The following is a 24,698-nucleotide window of genomic DNA, read 5'->3' as shown; positions in this document are numbered from 1 at the left end:
AACCCCAGCGCTTTCTGGATGGGTTTATCCATAGGATGGCCTCTAAAGAACTTGCCAGCCTCTTGCTTTGTACCGGCTCTACACACTTTAAACTTGTATGTACGAGGTCATTTAAACTTCAGATAGAGATATTTTATAATCCCCAGATTCTTGCTTTAAAAAATATGAGTAAAGAAAATGGGATCCTTATGCTGTGCGACTTTTTTGTGCTCCAAACATTGTTTTATTATAAAGAGGCTGCTATTACTTTAAGTTGAACAATGTCCCTATGCGTGACAAGGCTGGTATGTGTATTATTATTTCAAAAACCTTCCTGTTTCTGGAAACACTTTTGATGAAGCCATTTACCTGTACAGTTCTCCCCCACCGAGTTGTCACTCCCACATCAGTTTGTCATTGACTTCTCTGCAGGAGACGAGAGTCATTACCAGCTTTAAATTGATACCTGTTTCTTTGACAGCTATAAACTGCTGACAGCAGCAAGTTACATCACAGCTCTTACTGTGATGTGCCAGTCGCTGTGATAACATCCAGCAAGCTTCTCAACCACAAAGTGTTTGAAAGTTTTCTTTATCCTGCTAAACCTTAAAGTATTTCTGCAATAGAGCTCCTCGTATTTTAAGAGCTTTTTTGTTTTAACCCAAGTTTTATTGGTAATTACTTTAAGTTTTTGAAGTATTTCTTCTTTGAAAATAAAAGCAGTTTGCCTTGCTAAAAGAAGCTTTTAATGTTTCTCAACCTGCTGTCTGAGTAGATAAGCTTTAGGAACATAATGGCATTTATGTTTTTCATTTTTGTGAAAAAAAAAACAAAAACCGCACATTTAAATACAGGTGCATTTTGGTGTTGTAATATTATTTTCTTGAAAGCCTTGAAAGTGATACTAGTATTTGTTTTGTTGCCACTAAAAGCACTGTTCTAAAACTAGTGAGAAACATCTTGGCTGCCGTTGTGTAAACGTATTGCTAGGCAGTGGTCCTGGGGGAGCTCAGTGCTGCTCTTGTCCTACCACTCTCATTGGGGGCTCATACAATAATGCACGTTATACTAGCAAAGGAGGCTGGCCAATGCCACCTTACGTTTGCATTTGATAGTTTGTTTTCTCATTTTGCATTCACATTGAATTATACCCAAACGGAGCCCACGACCTCCCCATAGGCAAACTGAATATATTGGAGCAGGGTGGAAATATCAATTGGAGTTTGCTGTAGAACCTCCACTAAAATGACAGCCTCTGGCACAAACAGCATGCAGCACTGGTGTAACTGTAGAGATACAAGACTTGCATCTTCTATCATTTGCAAGGGCAGTTCTACTGCATATGCTTTGTAAAGTGTGCTTGTGCATAGTAAAGCAACAGTAATGCCTTTGTTTCTTTTCAGTCTATTGGAGAGGTTCTGCGAGATGAAGATTGCCCATCAATGATAGTTCCAAGCAAGCCATGTAAGTTCAGTACACAGCAGACAGTGCAGGGGCTGCGTTGTCAGTGCTCTCTACTAGTCTTCAAATTGCCATCAGCTTTTTTGTTTGAGAAACTTGTATAGTTGTTTCATATTTGTGGCAGAATTAATATTTCTTCCCTTTCAGAAAACAATCCGGCAGTTAAATACAGAACACAGCAAATAGATAGGGATATCACAGATACACAAGAAACACTGGATGTGAGAGTAACTTTTTTCCTCTCCTCAGATTCTTTACTTTTATTACAGTTTTTAATTATATAGGATTTTAACTTGATATAGTGCATGGTGGTCAAATATTGTAATGCTGTTCAATTATTTATTTTTATTTTTTTGGGGGGAGGGGGGAGGGGATTATTTTCATATTCACATGCCACATAATTATACAGATAGGAACACGTGCAGTTTGGGGAACCCAGTATACTTGTGAGTACAGACAGGGAGCCAGTCACTTTTCCCTATATATGAGAATAATGAATTGATCTGTTTGTGTCAGTTCTTCAGCGGTGCTTTCCAGACTTCGCCACCAGAAATGGGGTGTTGACTGTAGCCAATAAAACTACCTTCAAAGATGGAAGAGGTCAAACGAGAAACGTGACCGATCTCAGAGACGCTGCCAAGTAAGTTCAGTGCTTCCCACGAAGAAATCTACTTATTAAAAATGAAGTGCTGTTGGTCAGAGACGTTCTTTGATGCTGTTTCATAACTGTGATAAATTACAGGCAATTCAACAGTAAAGCACCGATAAAACTGGGTCATATTTTTTTTAAGTTACCACAAATATCTATTCAGTAAGTTAATAACAAAAATGATTGAGTATTTAATCTTTTTATACTTTGAGCTGATAGTACATTTAAGAAAATACACTGTTCAACACATGCTCAATATACATGCTTGCTACAAATCTTATGTCTGATAACATCCATCACAAGTGCTTTTTGACTTTTATATCTCGCCAGAACTGTACATACTTTAGCACCATGCATGTCCATGTAATACAGTTTAACATTAATGCAAGGAACTTTTAACAAGCATAGTGCTTTTCTTTTATAGACAGGTTACAGCTATTCAATAAGAAGGTGAAAGGTCTCAAATCATTTATAACTCTTAACATGCTGCAGTCTAGTCATCCTGTGGGGCAGATCTGGCTCTGTGCCTTTCAGGAACATACTCCATTGACCTGGAACAACGCTTGCCTGGGGTCTCTCACAAGCCAGAGAACGTGTGCCACAATCTGCAGATCCAGCCCCGGGAGTAGGAACTTTAATCAGACTGTACAAAATACAAAATCGAAAGCCTGAAGCAGAAACTGCTTCAGTTAGGTAGCTGTTTGATTGGATAACAATACATTACTGCTTTCTGCATTCCGCTTCTTGTTGATATTGTTTCATATTTCCAGCAGGGATGCAATGTCAGATTATTCTGCTCTTGACAAGTTTATAATCATCTCGTAATAGTAATGCTCGACAGCCCCGTCGGCAGTCCCAAAACGAAAGCTTTGCTGTGTTAGATCTGTAAATAGCGCATGTCTATGGATTGTAGTTATTTCTGAAACTTTTTTTAAACCAGGGACTTTTTTCACAGTTTGAGTAGGAGCATGTTCCATTAAACAAATAAAAAAAAAAACACACAACATACTGATAATCAGTAACCAGCCACCTGAAATGAAACCATGTAAAAAAACAGCGCTAGGGTTTTAAGATCGCACCCCTACTGATATGTATTGTTTAAATTTGTATTAATTATATAGTCAAGGAAAAAATATAAAAAAATGTTTTTACATATACATTTTTAACTAACTTTTTATATTCAGCATTTTGTACATAAAGTAATAGCCAAAAACTAACAAAAAAAGCCTGCTAAGTATAGCAGGCCGGTCAGGGCTACCCATTTCTGGACCTCTTGCATCGTCTGGATCCCTGACTGTCGGTCAAGTAGAGGAGACACCTCACACTATTTGGTCATCTACAGGTGTTTCAAAATAAGTACAAAGCCTTGAGAAAAACATGGGTCAAAGTCAAGCACCATGCCTCGAGTTACCAGCAGAAGAGGCCCTGTGGGTTAATAGACGTTATTGCTGCTTTGCCTGTTGTTACTGTACTAATATGTCAAGCAACAAGCTAGTGTACTAGACATAAACCTACAGAAGCAGTGTAACAATCTTCCAGTAGTGAGCCATGTTTTTCTTTGTCAAACTACAAGTAACCATACATACAGCACCATATAGGGTTAACAGTTTCTCTCTCTCTCTCTCACAGTGGTATAAACAGTGTTCTTGATGCAAGAGAAGTGGGAATAAAGGTTTTTGAAGACTATGCCGGCTCCTGGTATTGGATTTTAATGTAAGTTGTCGGGTTCATAACAATGGAAGTTAGGAACTGATACTGTAAATTGTACTTGTTGACCAACAAAATCTCATATCCACTAGGTGACAGTATTTCATCACAAGTCTCTGGTCCTTCAACAGTTATTTTTCTATGTTCCGAGATGCTGCAAGGAGGGAAGCAGAGAGTGTGACAATACTCCATTATAGGAGTACCAATAACTCAATATAATGCTGAACTGAGAAACCGTGAGACTACGTTTTTACAGTCCTGGTTGTGTAGTTGCAGTGTAGTTACTATGACCTTATTTGTGTAGATGTAACACGAGCTCCCTTTAATAGAGTTACTATTTAGAACCTGTATTTTTATGACCTACATGAGCAGGCCTGACCAGTAAAGGCTGTGTACCTGTGTTTCTCTACAGAGGCCTGGTCATTGCGATGGTGGTGAGCCTGCTGTTTATCCTCCTCTTGCGCTACACAGCCGGGGTCCTGCTCTGGGTCATTATATTCGGGGTGATCGGGGTCATTGGATACGGTGAGTCTGCTGGAGCGGTACTGGTGCATGTAGGAGCTCAAGGATTAACATGCAGCTAGTTCTGAAACAGTAGCAAATCTGACTTCACTGTAAGTGGTGCCAGTGTTTGCACTGGTGCGCAGGCTTGTAGAATCTGTGCCTTTGTGCATCTAAATGTATCTGTTGCGTTTTTGTTCTGCAGGGATCTTGCACTGTTACTTGGAGTTCAGTACACTCAGAGGGAAGCCAGGAGCTGACGTCACCATCTCAGACATCGGCTTCCAGACAGACTTCAGAGTCTACCTGCAGCTCAGTCAGACCTGGCTAATCTTCAGTACGGTTTTGTTTGCCATTGAGTGAACTAGAAATGCTAATGTTTGAAACTTTTTAACTCACACTTAATTTAACACATCAGACTTTCAGAATGCATACAAAAGTGACACAGATGGGCAGTGTTAAGTGGACATGTACATTGTCCTTATTGGAACAGACACTCAGTTTTCTGATAAACAACTATTGATTTTCATTTGTGCCATTTTGATTAACAATATCGTCCAATGTTTAGGGACGCATGTGTTGATCTTTTACACTGTTTAGTGTATTTAGTTACTGGACTCTTACCTGCTCAGCTAAAATAAAGTGGCAAGTCGTGTTTGTGTCTGAGTGCTATTAGTGTGTCCTGAAGCTAGATGCTCGAGGAGGCAGTAAGATCTGTCCTTTCTGAGTAATACATTTCCAATACTTTCTCAGTGTCCGTCATCGCTGACAGGTCCACTTTTGCAGCTGATCAAGATTACTCTGACTGCCGCAGGCTGGAAAACTCATTTTTGTTGAGTAAGCCTCTATGTTATAGCCGAGGGCTTGACCTATTACAGAAGTTAATGAATCCTCTCCAGTAATCCAAGAAAGAGCCAAGTCTTTTAAATCACTGTGAAATTTGCTGGAGTGGTGTCACTCATAGCAGCACCAAGGGAAATAATATTGGTTAAGCTTGTATCATTATCATAGTGTAGCGTGCACGGGGGAAGGTAGCAGCACGGCTTGTAAGTGACATAATCACACTCTGGGTCATAAGCCCTATAAACGCTGTGCGATGCATCAGCCTGCATTAACCGAGATCGCTACAATACATTTGCCTCCATATAACTAGAGAGTGGTCAGCTTTCCTTCTTGTTAAAGCTAATTGTTAATGTGGGTCAAGAAAGATCATTTGAATCATTATTCTAGCTTTCTGAGGGCTGTAACTGGACTTGATGAATGAGGAGAAGTTGTCAATAGTGAGAGAGACAAAAAATATATAATACCCAGTCTCAGAGACTCAAGTGCTGCTGCCACTGCTTCAAGAAAAAAAAATTGTCAACTTCATTCACTATTTGGTTGTGTTCCCTGACAGGGTGCTTGCTAACTAACGGCAGAGAAATACAGACACGTTGCTGTTTGCGACTCTGTCACAGTGGCGACCCTATAGACTGTATCGCTGTAATTTTATTAATCCCCACCTCCGTACAAAATATAATAAGAAAAGGATCTCCGACACCTGCATTAAATAAAAAGCCATGTTACATTTTCCAAGGTTACCGTGTCTTTTTGTTTTCTTTTTAGTGATATGTCTCTGCATTAGTGAAGCTACTATCATACTGATATTGGTTTTCTTGAGGAACAGAGTCTGCATCGCTATTGCACTGCTCAAGGAAGGAAGCAGGTGAGTGGCTTTCATTATGCTACACACTCTGGTATTGTAAACCATGGAGGTTATACAACAGACCAGCTGTTTCAGTTGGCACTGTGTAAGTTAACATCATCCATTGGTTTGTTATATCTGTCCCATTTAAAGTTGAAGCAAGTTGTCGATTACCTTAGCTCCTGATTGATTAACCAGCAGTTTCAAAAACACTCCTGAAAGGGAAGCTACAATGTGTTGCTGAGGTCCTTGCACAGCTCGTGGTGTATCGGGGATGGGATTGGTTATGGTTCGGGTCTTTCCTGTGGATGTGTTGGGTCGGTCTCTCAGAGTGCACAGTTGCATGGCTAGAGTGTGTTTTGAACTTTGATTGATGTCCTTGACTATTTGATTGGTGGTCTTAACAATTTAAAGCAGAGACTGATCCTGTTTCTTCTCTGTTTAATTCCAGGGCCATCGGACATATAATGTCGACATTGTTCTACCCAGTCATCACCTTCCTTCTCATAGCGATCTGTATCTCATACTGGGCTGTCACTGCCATGTATCCTTCTCCTGCTCTGTGACAGGAAACAAGCAAATGCAGGCAACTCTATGGCACTCTCGTTTCAGATCAATCTCTAGGCATGAAACATTCCCTTTTAGATCAATGCAGCAATCACACACTTTAGCGAGTTTGTGTGCTAAAATAAAACCCTGAACCGAGGTCATTTAGTAAATTTGAAAGACAGATTTACCATCACGGGGGTTGTGCTTTTATTGAAACTATATCTTTACACATTACCTTAACCAGCCTATTTGTAGATTCTTGGCTTCATCTGGTGAACCAATATACAAAGTGATGCCAGCCCAACCAAAGTGCATGTATGAAAACTTCACATGTGATCCTGAAGTAAGTCATCTTTAAATATTGTATTTTAATGAGATTAATGAATTGAGCTTAAATGGGATTCTTGGGGTCTGTTTTACTGTATATGACTGACACGAAAGATCACAAGACTTGTATAAATAAGGTGTATATATTGACTGTGCATGTTGAGATGTTTCCTCCCTGGACCATTTGCCTTGTGAGGCGTGTCGCAATTGAAAATGGTGGCTTGTCTCATCTTCAGGATATGCTACAATGCATAGCCTTAGAGGATATGTCAGGAATATAGTGGACCTTGTCATTTATTGAGCTGTGTATTTATCATGTTTCTTTTTTTTTGACAGACTTTCAACACTACGAATGTGACCAAGCTGTGCCCACGCTCTCAGTGCACGTTTGCGTTCTACGGGGGTGAGAGCCTTTACCACAAATACATCTTCATCCTCCAGATCTGCAATGTCTTCGTGTTCCTGTGGCTGGTGAACTTTGCCATCGCTCTGGGCCAGTGTACTCTCGCAGGGGCCTTCGCATCATATTACTGGGCATTCAAGAAGCCAGGAGACGTCCCTGCCTGCCCACTCTTTTCTTCATTCGGAAGAGCATTAAGGTACCTTTGGAGGAAACATTCAGAAAACCCTGCACTACACCTGTAGTTTTTGCCTGTTTCATAATATTAAAAGTTGTTTAAATCTCAGTCAAATACACCATTGGCTGAGAAATATTTTGTCAGGAGTGTCTTTGCGCCAGAAGGTGGCACTGTTACTCAGATGGATTCTCTTCTGAAATCAGTTGTATTGTACAGTGCATACCAGTATGCATTCCTAACTGTAGTGTCTGCTGCTGAATACTAAAACCTCTCTATCTATATATTTTTTCCCCAGATACCACACAGGCTCGCTGGCTTTTGGATCTCTAATTCTTGCCGTTGTTCAGTTGATCCGAATCATTCTTGAGTATTTGCATCATAAACTGAAAAGTGAGTCTCATTCCTGGCTGTCTTTATTCTTGCTTACGCATTCAGGCAATGCCGTGCAACCATTACCGCACAGTATGGCTTCCAAAAGTATTACATGGTTTGATGTTTGCAATTGCCTGAAGCGTGATAGAGCTGTTTATTTGTTTGCTCTTATTTTTACAATGACTCGGGTTGAGGGTGTAACTCGTTTCTAGTTACTAGACTGTCAGAAAACTACAAATGTATTTAAGTTTTAGTGTGGAGGAAACTGGAGTGAAGAAATATGTTAAAAAAAAAAAAAAAAAACAGTCAGATACTCACTAGGGGGAGCTGGAACACCAGGGAGAATAAAAGACATCAATATGAATTCAGTCCTCAAACCCTTGTGTGGAATTGTGCTATTAAATATTCATATTGGAGTGCAGCCTGAATATTTAAATTATTATTTACAGGTGCACAGAACAAATTTGCCAAATTCGTGCTATGCTGTCTGAAATGTTGTTTCTGGTGCTTGGAACATTTCATTAAATTCATGAACAGAAATGCGTACATAATGGTGAGTCTGTGAGATCATTGATTCTCTGTTACTTAAAGTAAAACCATTTTTTTGTCATATAATAAATAAATAAATAAATCCTGTTGTCAAAGAAAATGCTAAAAAAAATGGTGGCAAACTTTACAATGGAGGCAAACTGTAAAAGCATAATTTCTTTTGTTAATCTAAGGACTCGTTTATGGACATCTTTGCTATTTCTTGTGTAATATGTACAGTTAACAGGTCCCTTTCAAAATAAATGCAAATACACTAATATTATTCTAATTCTTGTTATAGTTTAATTGCTGGATCATGTTTCTGATACTGTACAAGCTATTATTATTATTATTATTATTATTATTATTATTATTATTATTATTATTATTATTATTATTTTGTTATTAGTATTTTTTTATTATTATTATTTTCAGATTGCAATATATGGCAAAAACTTCTGTTCATCAGCAAAGGAGGCATTCTTTTTGTTGATGAGAAATGTTATCAGGTAACTTGTTTTTGCCTTTTTGTTTTACTCGTTTTTGCAGTGTATGGAATTAGTTTCCAGTCTGTGCAGATTATCCGACGCTCTCTCTCTCACTCTCTTGTCTGTAACAGAGTTGCAGTACTGGATAAAGTTACAGATTTCTTGCTGTTCCTGGGGAAGGTTCTCATTGCAGGGAGTGTTGGTAAGTCATTTTTTTTCTCATAAAGAGTCATTCCTACTTTAAAATCGTGTACAAATGTTGGGGTGCTTTGAAAATATGCATTTTTGGGGTCTGCAGGCTTGATAAAAAAAATGCTTTACTACTTTATTGTTGCATTTAACATTAGAGTAATTGCATTGATGCACAAATCATTATAAGCACACTATGGTATTAAAATTAATGAATAATTGCTAGGTGGTGTTACATGGATGCTTTAGGTGCAATATATTTTGTTTAAAATAGTCCATTTGTTTTGCAGGCGTCCTTGCCTTTTTTTTCTTCACACGCAGAATACCTGTTATTCAAGAAGAAGTGTCATTAAATTATTACTGGGTGCCAATGCTGGTAGGTGGATGTTTGCATTGGTTCATCTACAGTGTCTTTGTCAGAATCCTTTTCCTGCCAGCTCGCTCTGGGGTCTGAAGAGGTGAATGAATATGCATGACAAGCACCATATTAAAAACGGTTCATTTTAAAGAAAGTGTTGTCTAATAAAAGATTTACAATTCTGTGCACAATGAGCTCCTGTAGTAGGGTTGCACTGGTCCTTTTTTCTATCAAAATTTAATGTAAGTGACTTTTAATTATTATTGATTTGGGTCGAACAGCAAGCTCAGAAATATATACAAATATAAAAGCTAATATTTATTTAGCTGGATTAGTGTGGGATACTAACTGGAAAACAATAATCAAAGTCTAACTTTCATTCCATATATAGCGTTCTGTGTAAAAATGTGTCCTGGATAGTCATGCTGAAGGTTGACCTCTGCTTGCGTCCCTGATCAGTGCAGTAGGAGACACTGGATTGCTGTCCTTGGGTGAGGGTTTAAACAGGCAGGAATACAATTGCATTGGTTTACTGTAAGGCGTTGGTGAGGTTGTGGTTAGAACACTCCCCTCTGGATCTGGTTTTGAATTTCGATCTGGGTCACATGTCAAATGAGGTCTGGTGGTTTCACTCTTCCTGGTGAACAGATTTCCATCAATTCAAGTCACTTAAACACCAGCACTAATAATTTGTGGGGATAAAAAAAAAAGCTACAAAATCTAGTTGGCACAAAAGAAACTCAGTAATTCAGACTGTAGTAGGCTGAAAAAACACTGCATGGATGAAAGGTGTACTATTAACACTGCACATGTTCAGTATGCCATTAATAAAAGAGGCAAGAGACTTGACAGGTTGCTATACACTGTGAGCGCTGACTGAGATAAAGGTGTGTTCTGAACTCAGAGGCACCTCTTTCTCTTCTTTCTCTATTTATCAATGGAGGTAGCCTCTCGGTTATAAAGGTGACACTTGAATAAATTAAATAAGTGAATAAACCAGTTTCCATCTGATCAGACAGGTCATATTGCAAACAGTAAGAGGGTGGGATAATAATAGAATGCATCATCTTCATATTCATTATTATACATAAAATAAAAATGTTGAAAAAGGATAAAGACGTAAATTAATGGCTTTTTTATAATGTTTATTTATTTTTTATTTGTTTACTGTGAATGAATAGTTAATGTATAATGCAGTGTTAGTACAGACAATACTTTTTTTTTTTAAGTGAAAAATATCTAAAATTGAGGCATTCCCAAAGAAGAAAAACTTATTTATTGAGTCAATCTGGGGTCACAAGGGTGAATGGGGAGCCTTGTCCAGACCATGATCTCAAAGCATTGTCAGGAGTCAGCTGAAATTGGGATGGACAAGCCTAACTGGCCTCATGTCACTAGCTATAGTGTCAACTCACTACAAATTGTAATTCGAAACAGCTATGAGGCCTCAGTGAGGAAGCATGTAAAGTGTTGCTGATGTCTATTATGCTCATCTGCACATGACCTTCCTGTGTCACAGGCAAATGTTCAAACCCAAAGAAATGAAACATTGAAGCATATGTGCATCCCAGTAAATATGTATTACAGTCTTGTAGCAGATGCAGAACTCTTGTCTTCCCTCTCTTCTTTAGACTGTGATATTCGGCTCATACCTGATCGCCCATGGCTTCTTCAGTGTCTATGCAATGTGTGTGGATACACTGTTCCTCTGTTTCTGTAAGTACCACTGTCCCATTAATTAAAAGTATGCCAGTCTATTTAACATGTCACTTCTAACAAGCAGTGCTTTTATTAACTTTTATGGGGGGGGGGGGGGGTTAATATTTAAGAACGATAATAATCATCATCAAGCAGCTATTTGAAGGATTCCAGGTTGTCAGCTTATGGATTGCCACCTTGTGACATCAAAAGCCATTTAGAAGGGTCGCACAATACATTCCATGTCTGTCTCAAGAAGTTCAAGTCATTCAAAGTTTGGTTACATTTCATAGCATGATGGGACCTTACCAAGTGCTGTAAGTGCTAGATGTATTTGGTTTATTTCTTGTAAGCTTAAGTCTTCTTACTACTAACCAATGAAATAGATGTAATCCCCTGCAGTGTCTTGGCCTTGCTCTTATTATTTAGTTTTTCTGTTATACTATTAGAGCTTCAGAATCAGATCGGTTATTCGGATTGAGGATTTTGCGCTGATTGCTGCTCTCTAGAAAAAGCTTTGGCAGCATCTGTAAAGATGTGTCTTCAATTGCTTCAACTGCAATTGTGAATTCACCCAGTAAAGATGGATAAACCCTCAACTTGGTGTCAGCATCTGCTTCCCGTTGACAATTCAGTCCGAATAATTGTCTGTTTGTGCAGATCTCTTTTCTATGTGGGTTCTCTAACCTACCTCCTTTCTGTTTCTCCTCTTTCTTTCACTGTGTCACTTGTGGAATGCACCTCCTTGTCTGACTGGGGAACGCCTTTAGGTGAAGATCTAGAGAGAAATGACGGATCAGCAGCTAAGCCTTACTTCATGTCTCCAGAGTTGCACAGAATCCTGGGAAGAAACGAACAAAGCTCTTAAAAAGGCTACTGGCTAATTGCTTCAATTGCTGCGCTTCACCCGAAATAGCTTTATTTATTTGTAACCCTACTGTAGCATGCTTTAAGTAATTTGGATGTGCTGTTCATCGGCTAAAGTAATGTTAAGATTAATGTGAACTGGCCAAACGTATGTGGACAGGTACAGAACAAGGGATGCAGGGTTCTGTTCAATTCTTATCTGGTGCTGAAGGCTTTGTGTACATCTTGTTATTGGCATATTTTCACCAGTGGATGCCACTGAATCACATTAATAGGACTTTGATGAGGTCAAATGATCCGATGCAGTTTAATCCACTTTCTAACTGGTATAAATGAAGCCAGTAATAAAATAAATTGCGAACAAAATTTACAAATTTTATAACAAGGTGGAGTTTGGGGACAAAAAGAAAAGATTAAGTTGGATTCGATTTTTAGCACTAGAATGCATTTACAAAGTCAATCTTTTTTTTTTTTTTTTGTAGCACAGTCAATGTATGGAAAAATGTATTAATGCATCTTTTTTTGACATTTATTTTTAATAAACCTAATCGTTTATTTGGATATTAAAAATAATAATAATTTAAAGGTGCAATACATAAAAGACCTATTACATTTCTTTAAAAAAAAAAAAAAAAAATCCTAATGAATCAAGTACAGTATCTTCATAGCTTCTTCAGTCCTTATATTCTATACAACAAAAAAAACGACATAGAAATCGGTGGAAATGTTTATCGTTAATATTTTTCATTGTAATTATCTTCATTACACAACGCCTGCCTATTCATTTTTTGGTATGGAAGTGCATTGTATTTGCTTACAGTGTCAGTTTGATAGGAATTTTTGTACACTCAATTTGGTGTTTTACTCCATGGTGTAATATATTTTTTAATATATTTTGTGAAATAAATTGGATTTTTTTTTTTCTAAAGGCTTTTGAGAAATACTGTGCAAGTGTTTTTATACAAGCAATGTTCATTAGACAATAAGCTATACTTGGGTGAACAGAGGGTACTTTTTTTGTGATATCCCTGTGCTTTGAGGTTATGTATTTTTGATGAACATTGTCTATTAAGACAGTCATATGATTTAAATAGGTCAATACAAATAATTTAATACAGATAATAAGATTTGAACAGAGTCCTGTATGAATTTAGGAAGCCTATATTAAGACTAATAAAAAGAACAGTTTCTAGTTCAGGTGCCTAGTTACTAAAAAAGAGATTACATTTTGGATCTAATCCTGAACACCTTTTTGAATTCCATTTATAAAGGGATGTTAAAGCCATTTTTGTCAATTTTGTACAAGCGCAGATCTTCAAAAGGGCTGCCTTTTATAATACTAACGACTATTATATAGCTGGTTTTGTAAATCTTTGGGTTTGTACTAGGGGAGGTATTTTGTAAAAAATAAATAAATAAATAAATAAAGAACAATGAGAATGGAATTTTTTTTTAATAAATTATAAGAACTTTAACTTTGGTGCTATGTCGTTGTAGATTAATCTTAACTGTGAAGGTCTAATATTGTCTCCTCCTACCCCTAACTTTACTCTGATATATACTAATATCCTTGGGTAAGGTTCTTTTTAAATACATTGTTACGCAAATAACCTGACTTTCCTGGGAGCAAGGCCAGCACTTTTCTTTAGTAAAAGCAAAAACAATAATAGTGTAAATCTGTTTTCCATTAGACCTGGGGAGGGGGTTGTTGGTGACAGAAAGGGGATTCTATAATGTTGTTTAGGCTATCAAATAGTTTGGTAACAGACCTACCAGATACACAATTATTTCGTGACTCTTTGGATGTCATTCTGCCCATTGGAAATAGTGATCTGAGCCGCTCTGCCAGCAAACTTTTATGAGCTTTTTAAGATCGCAAACATGAATTATTGCCTGCTTAGTTATCTGGGCTTGAGCTCTCCAAGGTACACTGCAATACATAGTGTTTGAGCTTAGTAAAAAACAGTGGGCAAGCCCTCAACCAATGGCCCATCATGTTGTTAGGTGAGAGCTTGGTTATTGGTAATGCTGTTGTTCAAATGAGACTTAAATGAAGAAAAAGCCCTGTCTGGTTTTGTTTTGAGGATACATCCCTGAAATCCTCTGTTCAGAATAGCAGTCTTCCCACCCCTCCAGACACTGTTTTATGTTACATTTTAAATATACTGTAGTGATGAATAAAAAAAATGCTTCCAAACACTAAGATCCATATTTCCTGTTCATTTGAAATGCTGATCTTTCACATTAATTTGTACAGCAGTCCTTTTCCAAAAGCAACACAAACCCAGTGGTGTATGCACAGTGAAACGTGTTTGATGCTGTTCTGTTCCTATTCCCAGTGGAAGATCTTGAAAGAGACGATGGGTCCACAGAGAGGCCCTTTTATATGAGCGGCTCTCTAATGAAGATCCTGAAGAAGAGAAACAAACAGAAAAAGATGAAAAAGAGGCCATGAGTGTGGAAAGAAGAGACTACCTAGAGAAAGTTGTTACATTCACAAACTGAATTTTTATTTATTTTTTTTCTACCAAATTCCGCAGGCAGTACTGTAAAGGAGTGGAAATATTAGGATTGCTTATATACAGGGTTTTATGTTATGATTTTCAAGGAAAATTAAAGGGACTGACTGTAATAAGAGTTCATATATATGTTTGTTAATATATGTAATTTATTATACTGCAATTATTTTGCTATTGTTTTATTATTTAACTATAACTGAAGGTAAATATCTAATGCATATAAAGCAGCTGCTACAACATACTCTTCCTGGCACTTAAATACCCAAGAGCTATTGTGTCCCTCTGGAAACGTTGCATTTGGTTTTCATTAATGGTATATTGACAGGTGAATCCTCAACAAACGGTGCCCAGTTTGGGCTTTTGGTGAAATTACACTGGCAGACATCAAAAGCATGGTTCTAGAATCGTGCCCATTGTTTGCTTGGGTATAGACAGCCATTCGGTGGCAATATTGGTGCTGTACTTTTGGGCCTGCTGTGCCAACAACTGGTTGGAAGTAAAAAAAAAAAAAAAAAAAAAAAAAAAAGATTCCTTTCTGTCACTTGTTACAGTACTTGTTTTATGTTGTAGTTAATAAGAGCATCATTCCAAAACCATAAAACCTGCATGGAATTTCAAGGCTCTTTTACAGAATAAGTGCTTCTGCTATGCAGAAATTAGTTTATTGTTGAGTAACTGATTAAAATGTTTATTTAAATGCTACTTGTTTGTGCTTTGTTTTGCAACTTCAACAGTATTGTTTAATTACTGTGAAACATTTCATAAATTTAAACAGTGTGGTGTCAATCCCTTTGGTTTAAGACTGCAAATCTGCAAAAATAACCAGGATAATCCAAATGAGATAAAACAGTGCTCAGTTCCAGTGGAATCATTCACACGAACAATATGGCAAAATGTAACTCTGTTGCATTATAGCCAATGAAACATAAATGAAGACTTTCCACAATGAATCTCACTGATGTCATCCTTCAAACATTAAGAGATGGTGTAAGAACTGCATCACACCCCTTTCTGAAACATGCACAAACTGGCAAATGATGCCTGGTAGTACATAACTGATGAAATCTGCCAAAAAAAAAAAAAAAAAAAAAAATGCTTTCATATATTGTTTTGAGGATAAAAGCTTTGTACATACAACACAAAACCAAACGTTATGCAATTATCCCTGCTTAAACAGTCCCAAATTATATTTAAAAAAAAAAAAAACACACACACACTTTTAAAAACACTTGACATGTTGGCAGTATTCAGTTTTATTGGCAGCAGTACAGTATTTTGATATGGAAATGCAAATCAGTTGCATGTGCTACATTTTTTGTTTCCAAGTACACTAAAAATCCCACACTTTATTTGGGGGATTATAGTTATTGCAAGATTAACCTACACCTTAACTTGGGGGGTCTGTTTATTTGTCTAATCTCCATTATGAACAATGTTTCATTGTTTGCAACTAACACTAAAATCAACAAGTGCATCAAGAGGGGATGTGCCTCCTCTAGTTTCAATAGGGTAGCATTCTAGACAGCAGTCAAACTTGTTCCTACCTGTTTGTGCAGTGTACAGGCCAAAAGCTTTAATGAAAATAGATATAAAACTTACTAAAACACACATTTCAATACAACACTAAAGCAGCAATATTTACTGAATACATTTATTATTTTTATCTTGCTTGATGACAAACACTGCAAAAATGCATACTAGATGGTCCAAATTTCCATGAATTAGGATTTCAGCTCAGAGCAAAAATTGAGACTACAACCACACAAAGAACTGTAAACATATCCACACTTATTTATTGATTTTTTTTTTTTTTTTTTTTAACAAAGTGCTCATTCAATACAACAAATAAATTAACAAAAAATACACTATGAATTAAACCACAAACAATACAAACAAAGTGGTGTCTTACAATCTTCGTTTTAACACACTGATGAACCTTTTGTTATCAGATCAATGATGCCAACAGTAGAGCTTCATAAAAAATAAAGTTATTGGCATATGTTAGTATAACATACTACTATAATATTAATGCGCTTCTTTGAGTATCTTCCTGAATAAACAAAGGTGAATCAGGCATGACTGATCGGTAGCTGTGTCATTGTAGGTGGTAGCAGGGGTTGAAAGACCAAGGGTGAAGGTGAATGAGCTGCAAAAACAGGATCATTACTTTTAGAACATGCACACCAACAGATACAAACTACATGTGTTATCACTCCATTAACACTATTTATAATACTGAAATAAATGGTCTTTTTTTTTTTTTTTGGGGGGGGGGGGGGGGGGGGGGGGGGGGGGGATTACACCTTAAGTAACAAGGTCTGATTACAGCTAGACAACAGGAGAGTTTGAACTATGGCACAAGAGTCATTAAGTTTCAAGAAGGAACCAGCAACTTTCCATCTACTGTGTATATTCCAAATTGAAGTAGTAGAACATGCAAGCAAAGCAGCAAAAAGATCAACTGAAGAAAAGGTGAGACCAGGAGATATTACTAGTGCCACTATAACCTTAGTCAGCACCCCTTTACTACAAGAGCCTATTGCTCTGTGGGCATGGGAGAACCAAGGATTATAGAAAGGGAAGGTTATGAGCTTCACCCTGAACTTTCTGCGTTCGGCACCATTGGGTCTTTAACTCTCCTGCGTACATGTATGTGGTTGACTTGAGTCTACGAGTACATGGTCATTTCACATGATGGCAGTTTTTTTAAAAAAAAGCTCAAATTCTGCCCTGTGCTCTCATAAAACTTTGCCTTTCTGTTAATGTTGGGGAGAACAAGGGTTAAAAGAACTAGACAGACAACTTGTTATTTGACCAATTTTTTTTTTTTTTTTTTTTTTTTTTTATAAAGTTTAAACAAACTGTAGATGTTCCAAAATCTTATTGCTAAAAGGCAAGAATGTTTGGCACATAAACTAAACTACTTACCATCCATGTAGGAGTGTAAAGCTGTTAGCATTGGCCCCTCTTGAGGCACATATGCTGAATATTGCATTTCCTCCAGCATTGGCGACGACAGACGAGAGGGTTGCATAGAGGACACCGGGGCAGTAGATGAATGGTTGGGACAAACATGTTTCTTATGGCGTGCTCTACAATTCTGAAACCAAACCTAGAAAATAAATAAACACTGTATATGTTTTATACAGCACAATTACTGTAACTGGAACAGTGCCAGCTACTATACAGAAAGAGCTTGCGATGTGCTACAACCTTATCCACATAGAGGTAGCTGCGGTCATTCATTTTTTGTATGACTGATAAACGCCTTTGTAAACATTAAAAATTGGAAAGTAACAGGATTTCATGCACTAATGAAAAACCTTGGAGCGCTTCAACAGTAACTCAAATTGCTTTTTGTATTTAAAGGTCTTTATGCTCGGCACATCCCTATAAAATCTCACCTGGTTGTACAGTATATACATTGCCCAGCAGCAACTAAAAAAAAAAAAAAAAAAAAACATACCAGGAGACATTCACAAACCACTTTGGAGGCAGAAGTCTACCAATTAAACAGGGCCCATATCGCCAGGAAGGCATGCTGCATGGGCAAGATACGAGTGGAAGCAGAATGACAGTTTAACCCACCTGAATGACTCGCCTGCTGAGGCCTGTTCTTTCAGCGAGTTTCTGAAGGGTTTGTGCATCTGGATTGTTATCCTGAGCAAACTGTGCTTGCATCACCTGAAAACATGCAGGGTTTAACATGGGATATAATGTACACAATTCAACATGCTCAGAAAAAAAAAAAAACACAAAGATCTGTTATGAAAGTAATGATCCAATGATTTATGTTCACATATAAAATGTCTCCTTGTTGGGAGGGGTGGTGGTCCTGGGGCAGCTGCACATGCAACTCCAGCAATTTCTGCCAGGGGTATCTGAAGACCATGTTCGGTCAGCGAGGAGTTATTTTTCCTTAGGTGATGGCTCTGTGTTACAAAACCACAATGACAACTTCTGAGGATTCCTTTTTTAAATGGTGAAACATTATGCTGACCCACTTTAGTAGTGATAATATTAAAAGTGCACAGAGAACCAACATCTTATGCACAAATCCCATGTACAAAAAAAACAAATTGCCATTGTTCCCAGACAACAGGGGTAAAACAGAGAGAGAGGACCTTCCAAAATTCTCCTGCTAACCTCATTGAGATGAAGTGGACCAAAAGCTGAGAAGACACTAATATTTGCATCATAAATACTGGTATTTAGAGAAATGGTTCTATCGGGTGCAGTGAGTAAAGTTAACAGGACAATAGCTAAATGCAAATATAAAAAGTACTTTCTTACAAAAAATATATTGCAACCGTCATGTTAAAAGATCAAAGTCTTTCAGAGCAGAGTCAATCTGCATTCAACAATCTGGCTGAACCACGCCTGTTTTCCTGCCTCACACAAATGTTTACCTGAAGCTGATCTGCTGTGAAGCTGGTGCGAGCTCTCTTAGCTGGTTTAGGTTGGTTAACTTCCTGTTCTGTCAGCAATGCTCCTTCTACATTTACACCATTTCCTGTAATTAACGAAAAGTCAATAAGGGCAATTTGGCTTCAACAGATGCAAAACCATGTGCAAAAAGCAAGCTGTATAAAATATTTTTTAAATAAGTGTATGTGGGGGGGGTCCTACTGAAATATATACATCCTTTTTTGTTCCAACAAACAATGGAACAACAAAATGTTCAGAAGGCAGGTAAACGCAACATTAGAACTCTAATACATAATCAATCCAAGTTACTGGTTATAATATCATACATTTAAACAAAGAAACTATACATATAATCCAGCTTTACAGGTCCAGCTAGTAGTAATAAAAATGGCAGTTCTGTACATTGCGTTAGATTCTCCAAAACCATTTACTCTATCAAATCAGAAGCATGATTTTCATTTAAAAAAAAAAAAAACTCAGCCATTTCATTTATTGGCTTAAGTAGTTGCATGTGGTTTGTTATTCATTTTGTATTTACTAAATCATCTGAGAATCTTGACCATGCTGTTCAAGTATCTTACCATTTTCCACAGCTCTTTTAAGGTTGTCCAACATGCAGTCATAGTGTATTCTACACAGAACTTTTTCTTCGACCAAGGCAAACTCCTCTCCCGTGGAAAGCTGTCTCTTGCAGGAGAAGCAAGCAAAGCATGCAAGGTGATAAACATTTCCCTTTGCTCTGCGAACCCAGTCTGTGGCGTGTATGTGTCTGCCGCAGCGGGCACATCGTGTCCCGTATCTTCTGCAGAGGAATCACAGAAAGAAATTACTTGGGAGGAGAACAAAGCAGGGCATACACATTAAAACAATTTTTATTTAAAAAAAGACTGCTAAAAACAGTTTTACTAAGCATTTGCTCCTGAGAGGTCTGCACCATTTTACCCTAATATAAAAGAAATGAGGTACATGTTATAAATAGTGAAGGGTGGGTTAGGTGTAGGGGCATGCATGGGCACACACATGAACATGTAGGGTTACTGCAGCACTACGTTATTGGATCTGGCCACAGCATTGTTGTACAATGTCAAGTTAAAAAAAGAGGACCCTTGATGTCCTAGAAATTGTAGCAATTATAAAGAAACAGGATTTTAAGAGAATCGCCTAAATATAAGTGTGTGGTATGCATAAAAACCAAGCACCAGATGTAGTCTGATGCCACACAAGCCACATGTATGCACATCAAATGCAGGCAAGAGAGTTGCACTTAGGAAAATAAATGTACAAAAGAAGAGTTGCTGCTGATGCATAGTGACATGTCTCAAGTCTGCAGTGCAATACAAGTCAGAATAGAATGTAAAGCGATTCTGGCATAAGCCTCTATATAGGACTTAGAGGCGGTTGTTTGTGTGTTTTTTTTTTTTTTTTGTTTAACATGAATACCCTAAATAAAGAAAAAAACGTTATATAAATAGCTGTATCAAGCTTGCACCCTATGGTTTGATACAAGTCGTCTCCAACATTGTGTACTAGTGTTATTTCTACCCCCGTTGAGGCTTAAACCTGAAACTGCATTTGATAATTAGTTAAATGTTTATACAATTCATGTACTTGCATTTTAATTTGTCTTGGAAAGTAATGTATAACGTGGACGTAAAACGTATAATGTATATCTAATTCTAATTAACACAAGCATTCTTTCCAAAGGTAAACTCCTGCGTAAGTATTTATACAACTATAGACAATTTAAAAAGGGGCAGAGTGAACGTGTGCATACAGTGATCTATACAGTGGCTTACCTGAAGTAGTCCAGTTTGCAGAAAACTTCTTTTTCTTTGATGTAACAGCTTGTGTGTCTTCCTAACGAGGTCCTGCAGACACTGCACGACAGACATCGCACGTGCCAGCACAAGTCGTTTACCTGCAAAACATTAAGTGATAAGTTTGTTGGGTTTTTTTTTTTTTTGTTGTTTTTTTAAAACAAACAAATCTAAACTAAATAAAATGATACATTTCTTATTTTCTTCTGAAAGAAACGCAATTCATGCTTATTTACATTATGGCCGTGCAGCGGTTTATGCACTATTAGGCAACACGAAAATAAAACAAACGTTTTTTTAAAACAGACTACATTGTAATGCTTAACCTCATAATTAAATTAGTTTTTTTAGACAACGTAACATTTTATAACTTGTTTCAAACGCTAAATAAAAATAAAAACCATATGCTACAATAAAATTTAAATGTAGGCCTAATGAGTACTGTTCAGCCCATAGGCTTAATGTGTGACAACGCCGTTTTAAAACACTTAATTGTAATATTTAAGAATTAAAACAAATAGAGCCAAAGACCAGCTTGTACATAATATGCTTGTTATGGACATACAATTATTGCCAGTGTACAGTGTAAAGTAGAGCTACATTGTGATTGTATTTATAGTATAATCGTAAATCTCGAAAAACTACTCACTTCTAAATCTTTTGCAGTCATTTTTATATTACTTTAGTATAAATACATGTTAATTTGGATTCATATGTTTTTTTTTTCTGACTGTGTGAACGAAGACACACATTTGCCCGTTTTCCCCATTGGAAATAGTGATATTTAGAAATATCACTGTCCTGGTCACAAAAGCAAAGTTGGTGGGGAATAATAGCCATTTTCTATACTTTTGAGGCATAAGCAATTAGGAAATAACACTTACTACCCAGGAACAAAAATTGTGTTACATAGTGTAATAAAAAGCAATAGTGTAACTCGGTAATTATCAAATTCTTACCGGTGTTACACATACACCTCGTATCCAAGATGAGCAGTTATGAAGCGTTCTCAAAGCTAAATGCATTACTTAACATTTGTTCACGTGTGTTAAATTTAAAATCAAATGTATACCAGTATTTTAAATAAATTCAAAGCTTTCATCAGCCACACCATATAGTAACTACTTAGCCTATTACACAGCTTCATTTTCTAAACTAAAAATGTAGCTTGCAGTAGAAAAAAAAAAGACTTCCTACGAAATCACTGGCGCTATATCATTTCATCTCGACAATTAAGCTTATCTTCAAATTCTAAACAAAACAGAATATACATTCTTAATCGTATAATTGATCAATGTAATTCAACACCACATCTGTTTATGCTTAAAATATCGATAAAAAAAAAAGCAGCGTCATAATACACAATTCTACAGTAGTTAGTTATTGAAGCTGTCGGGTGCATTTTTAAAAACCACTGTGTGTATATATTAAACGTATAAAATATAATATCCTATCGGGAAATCGAGATAAGCGTGAGAAAAAAATAAAACACGCATTTAGCAGCCATTGATAAAATGTACCAACCTTACCTTTAAAAGGTATTTGTCAACTATCTCCAGACCACAGCTGGTACAAACGGTTTTCCCCAAGAGCGAGGCGGAGGCCATGGCCTGAGGTGAAGAGGAAGGAGACAGCGAGGAGGAGGAGAAGGAACACGAATTGTCCTCATAAACTTCAGGAGTACTCTAAATAATTGAAACACCAAAACAATTAATGCATTTCTATATTAGACTGACTATTTGAAACTACAGATTAGTTGTAGAAGATTAGTTTTTTTTTGTTGTTGTTTGGTGTTTGTTTGTTTTTTTGTTTGTTTGTTTTTTTGACACTTTACCAATTCAGGATCAGTCCTGGGTTTCCTACTTCTTCCAAAAGAGCCCGTTGCTGCTCCTTCACAATCTTCAGACATTACGAGGAACTAAAAAAAAATATATATAAATATATACATGAAACTTGACAATAACTTCACCGAGCAGCAGCAAACACAAACCTGCAGCTTTCAAGTCGTCTTTTAACCACTGCATGCCAGCCCATAGAAATATCACCCACTTGTCTTTCACCATGACAACCCGGCGATGATGAAGATGTCATTTAGAAAGTAAATATTCTACCCTTTGCTTACGAAAACAGAGACCCCTCGAAGTAGGGCCTAATGGTTATCCTCCGTTTATTATTCTGTTAAGAGCTGCATTCGGGTTTTGAAACTGGTTAACACAAAGATTTACTCCCCAACATATCAATTTCTGGTGTCAATCAAAGGCAGTTTGGAGTCGGCGAGAATAAAGCATTGATTTTTTTAACAGCAGCAATTAAAAGAACAGCGTTTGCCCCACAGGTCTTTGAAAGGAGTAACCTAAAGGTGAAGAGGTTTAATAAGCTACTTGAAAATTAATTGCTGAAGATTTAATGAGCCTCGCGTTTGTTGAATTGCCAATTTGACGGACATAGTGGGGGCTTTTATTAAACAGAAAAAAGCAGTCTTTACTTAACAGACTACAATTAGCTGCAGGTGATTCGCCCGCACGTTTAAGAAGGACAAACAGTCTGAACATTTAAACTGATTAAATGTATCCACGGCTTTTCTAGATACTTAAATTTTCAAGATGTTTAGCATATTTTGGACAAATAATACAAGACCATTTAGGGAATTGTCCACTCTTCCCCTAGCACATTAACAATTACATGTTTGCATCCCCGTTAAACCTACAAACACGAGTTTAAGGTAATTAATTACATTAATTGATCTACACAGGCAGGTCATTACAAATTAAGTCATGCAACATCCCATCCTGAAATACGAAAAGACGATCTGTTTTCCCCAATATCATAGAATAGTCGTATCTTTACCCAACACAAATACATTGTGCATGTCAGTATTATAAACTACAATACCTATACGTTGCAAAATGCGAACTTCTGGTACACATTTTTAAAAGTATTTTTAAGAGTAATGTGAGCGTAATTAAGGATATCTGTAAATCCTCTAAAATCAACCCTCCCCCTTAAACATAACTCAAATGTATTCATAATTTATAATACAGTACATACAATATACTATCTATCTACATACTATCTATATGACAAACACACTGATCAATAAGTAAACTTCTTACTGTTTCATTAGACAGTGCGTTCAGGCCATTTCTCTTGTCTTCTGTTTTGCTACACAGGAGCATTTGTTCACTCTTCCAGTACATCGCACTTTTTGACACAGCACTCGCATACCAAATCGCAAACCAAATGTAGGCTCTTCCAAGAATCAAAATCCTTTATTTTTAGGGGCACGTCAAGGTCGCGCTTTGCCTTATAATTCCAAGGGGCACGTTTCTCCTGCGGTCTCTACTTTCCAAGCTTGTGCCAACCCGATGCTTCTCTAAAAAGTTTTGTTTCCAGGAGGGTGGAACTTTGTTCATACTTTTTTTTTCTATCTTAGCCGCACCTCCTTGTATCAAACACGCCTGTATACATGTTAGATTGTTGGAGGAGGAAACGCACTCCTGATGCTCTTTTTTTTTTTTTTTTTGTATTTTTTTAAACCAGCGTCAGAAATACCGCATGTTAAATGTATCTTCCATCACTTGGCATGCTTATCCGAGCTGTTAAGCAAGGACTCGTGTTTCTTCTTCCTCTTCGCTGCCCGAAGATACAAAGTAAAGAAAGCACAAATATTTACACCGATTATCTGCACACTATCCATTCTATAGCTGCTTTTCTTTTCTGGAAAATCAAATTCAATGGAAATAATTCAGACCAGTTCTCTTTTTCTCCTTTCTCTTGCAGCTGCTCTTTTAAAACCTTTCCCATTACGATTAACTTGCAACATCTGAGCGATAGAAATAACTTTTTAGTAACCTTGCTGCGCATGTTAATTGATATAGTTATATATCTATATTTATGGACAACAGCCTATGCTTTATTCCTCTAAGGTGAATTCAACCTGGAAATGGATTAAGGTAAAGAGGTCTGGGAATTAGAGCTAACCAGTTTAATAAAGAGCGC

At 37.1% G+C, this 24,698-nt stretch overlaps 2 protein-coding genes across 7 annotated transcripts in view; one reads left to right on the top strand and one right to left on the bottom strand.

Moving 5' to 3' along the window:
* Positions 1 to 15,156, top strand: part of LOC121331009 (choline transporter-like protein 5) — a 69,002-nt gene extending 53,846 nt beyond the window's left edge. For 3 of the 4 annotated variants that reach the window (XM_041278098.1, XM_041278101.1, XM_041278100.1), the window contains 16 exons: positions 1,383 to 1,443; positions 1,957 to 2,080; positions 3,719 to 3,802; positions 4,209 to 4,321; positions 4,503 to 4,634; positions 5,903 to 6,002; positions 6,433 to 6,525; positions 6,786 to 6,873; positions 7,194 to 7,456; positions 7,731 to 7,825; positions 8,257 to 8,360; positions 8,771 to 8,844; positions 8,955 to 9,025; positions 9,303 to 9,388; positions 11,002 to 11,086; positions 14,275 to 15,156. In XM_041278098.1, the coding sequence (XP_041134032.1) occupies positions 1,383 to 1,443; positions 1,957 to 2,080; positions 3,719 to 3,802; positions 4,209 to 4,321; positions 4,503 to 4,634; positions 5,903 to 6,002; positions 6,433 to 6,525; positions 6,786 to 6,873; positions 7,194 to 7,456; positions 7,731 to 7,825; positions 8,257 to 8,360; positions 8,771 to 8,844; positions 8,955 to 9,025; positions 9,303 to 9,388; positions 11,002 to 11,086; positions 14,275 to 14,390 (1,689 nt within the window). In that variant the 3' untranslated portion in view covers positions 14,391 to 15,156. Of the gene's footprint in view, positions 1 to 1,382; positions 1,444 to 1,956; positions 2,081 to 3,718; positions 3,803 to 4,208; positions 4,322 to 4,502; positions 4,635 to 5,902; positions 6,003 to 6,432; positions 6,526 to 6,785; positions 6,874 to 7,193; positions 7,457 to 7,730; positions 7,826 to 8,256; positions 8,361 to 8,770; positions 8,845 to 8,954; positions 9,026 to 9,302; positions 9,389 to 11,001; positions 11,087 to 11,838; positions 12,443 to 14,274 lie in introns of those variants that run through there. The other variant, XM_041278099.1, reaches the window with a different exon arrangement.
* A 1,124-nt stretch (positions 15,157 to 16,280) lies between these two features.
* On the bottom strand, positions 16,281 to 24,058 carry LOC121331010 (LIM/homeobox protein Lhx8-like). Of its 3 annotated transcripts, none has more exons than XM_041278102.1 (9): positions 23,813 to 24,058; positions 22,534 to 22,617; positions 22,229 to 22,384; positions 20,679 to 20,800; positions 19,464 to 19,684; positions 18,864 to 18,967; positions 18,043 to 18,138; positions 17,383 to 17,566; positions 16,281 to 16,600 (listed from the first exon to the last, which is right to left on the bottom strand). In XM_041278102.1, exons 1-9 carry the CDS (start codon positions 23,894 to 23,896, stop codon positions 16,524 to 16,526), a joined length of 1,128 nt encoding a protein of 375 aa, XP_041134036.1. In that variant the 5' UTR covers positions 23,897 to 24,058; the 3' UTR covers positions 16,281 to 16,523. The 3 variants fall into 3 exon arrangements, with proteins under 3 accessions (XP_041134036.1, XP_041134038.1, XP_041134037.1); XM_041278104.1 differs by lacking the exon at positions 16,281 to 16,600 and adding an exon at positions 17,859 to 17,892 and having other exon boundaries at positions 17,455 to 17,566; XM_041278103.1 differs by lacking the exons at positions 16,281 to 16,600; positions 17,383 to 17,566 and having other exon boundaries at positions 18,049 to 18,386.
* Between the last annotated feature and the right edge of the window lie 640 nt (positions 24,059 to 24,698).

The sequence above is a fragment of the Polyodon spathula genome, chromosome 18, assembly GCF_017654505.1.
Source record: "Polyodon spathula isolate WHYD16114869_AA chromosome 18, ASM1765450v1, whole genome shotgun sequence".
Lineage (NCBI taxonomy): Eukaryota > Metazoa > Chordata > Actinopteri > Acipenseriformes > Polyodontidae > Polyodon > Polyodon spathula.
Note: the sequence above shows the minus strand (reverse complement) of the source record. Positions and strands in the feature narration are given on the sequence as shown.

Bases quoted from the DNA above. Each gene is read 5' to 3' on its own strand.
- LOC121331010 (XM_041278102.1), bottom strand. From the start codon at position 23,896: ATGTACTGGAAGAGTGAACAAATGCTCCTGTGTAGCAAAACAGAAGAC. The intron at 18,968-19,463 runs GTAAGATACTTG...CGTTAATTACAG, and splicing joins TAAAAGAGCTGTGGAAAATG to GAAATGGTGTAAATGTAGAA. The intron at 17,567-18,042 runs GTGGGTTAAACT...TTTATTTTCTAG, and splicing joins TCAGCAGGCGAGTCATTCAG to GTTTGGTTTCAGAATTGTAG.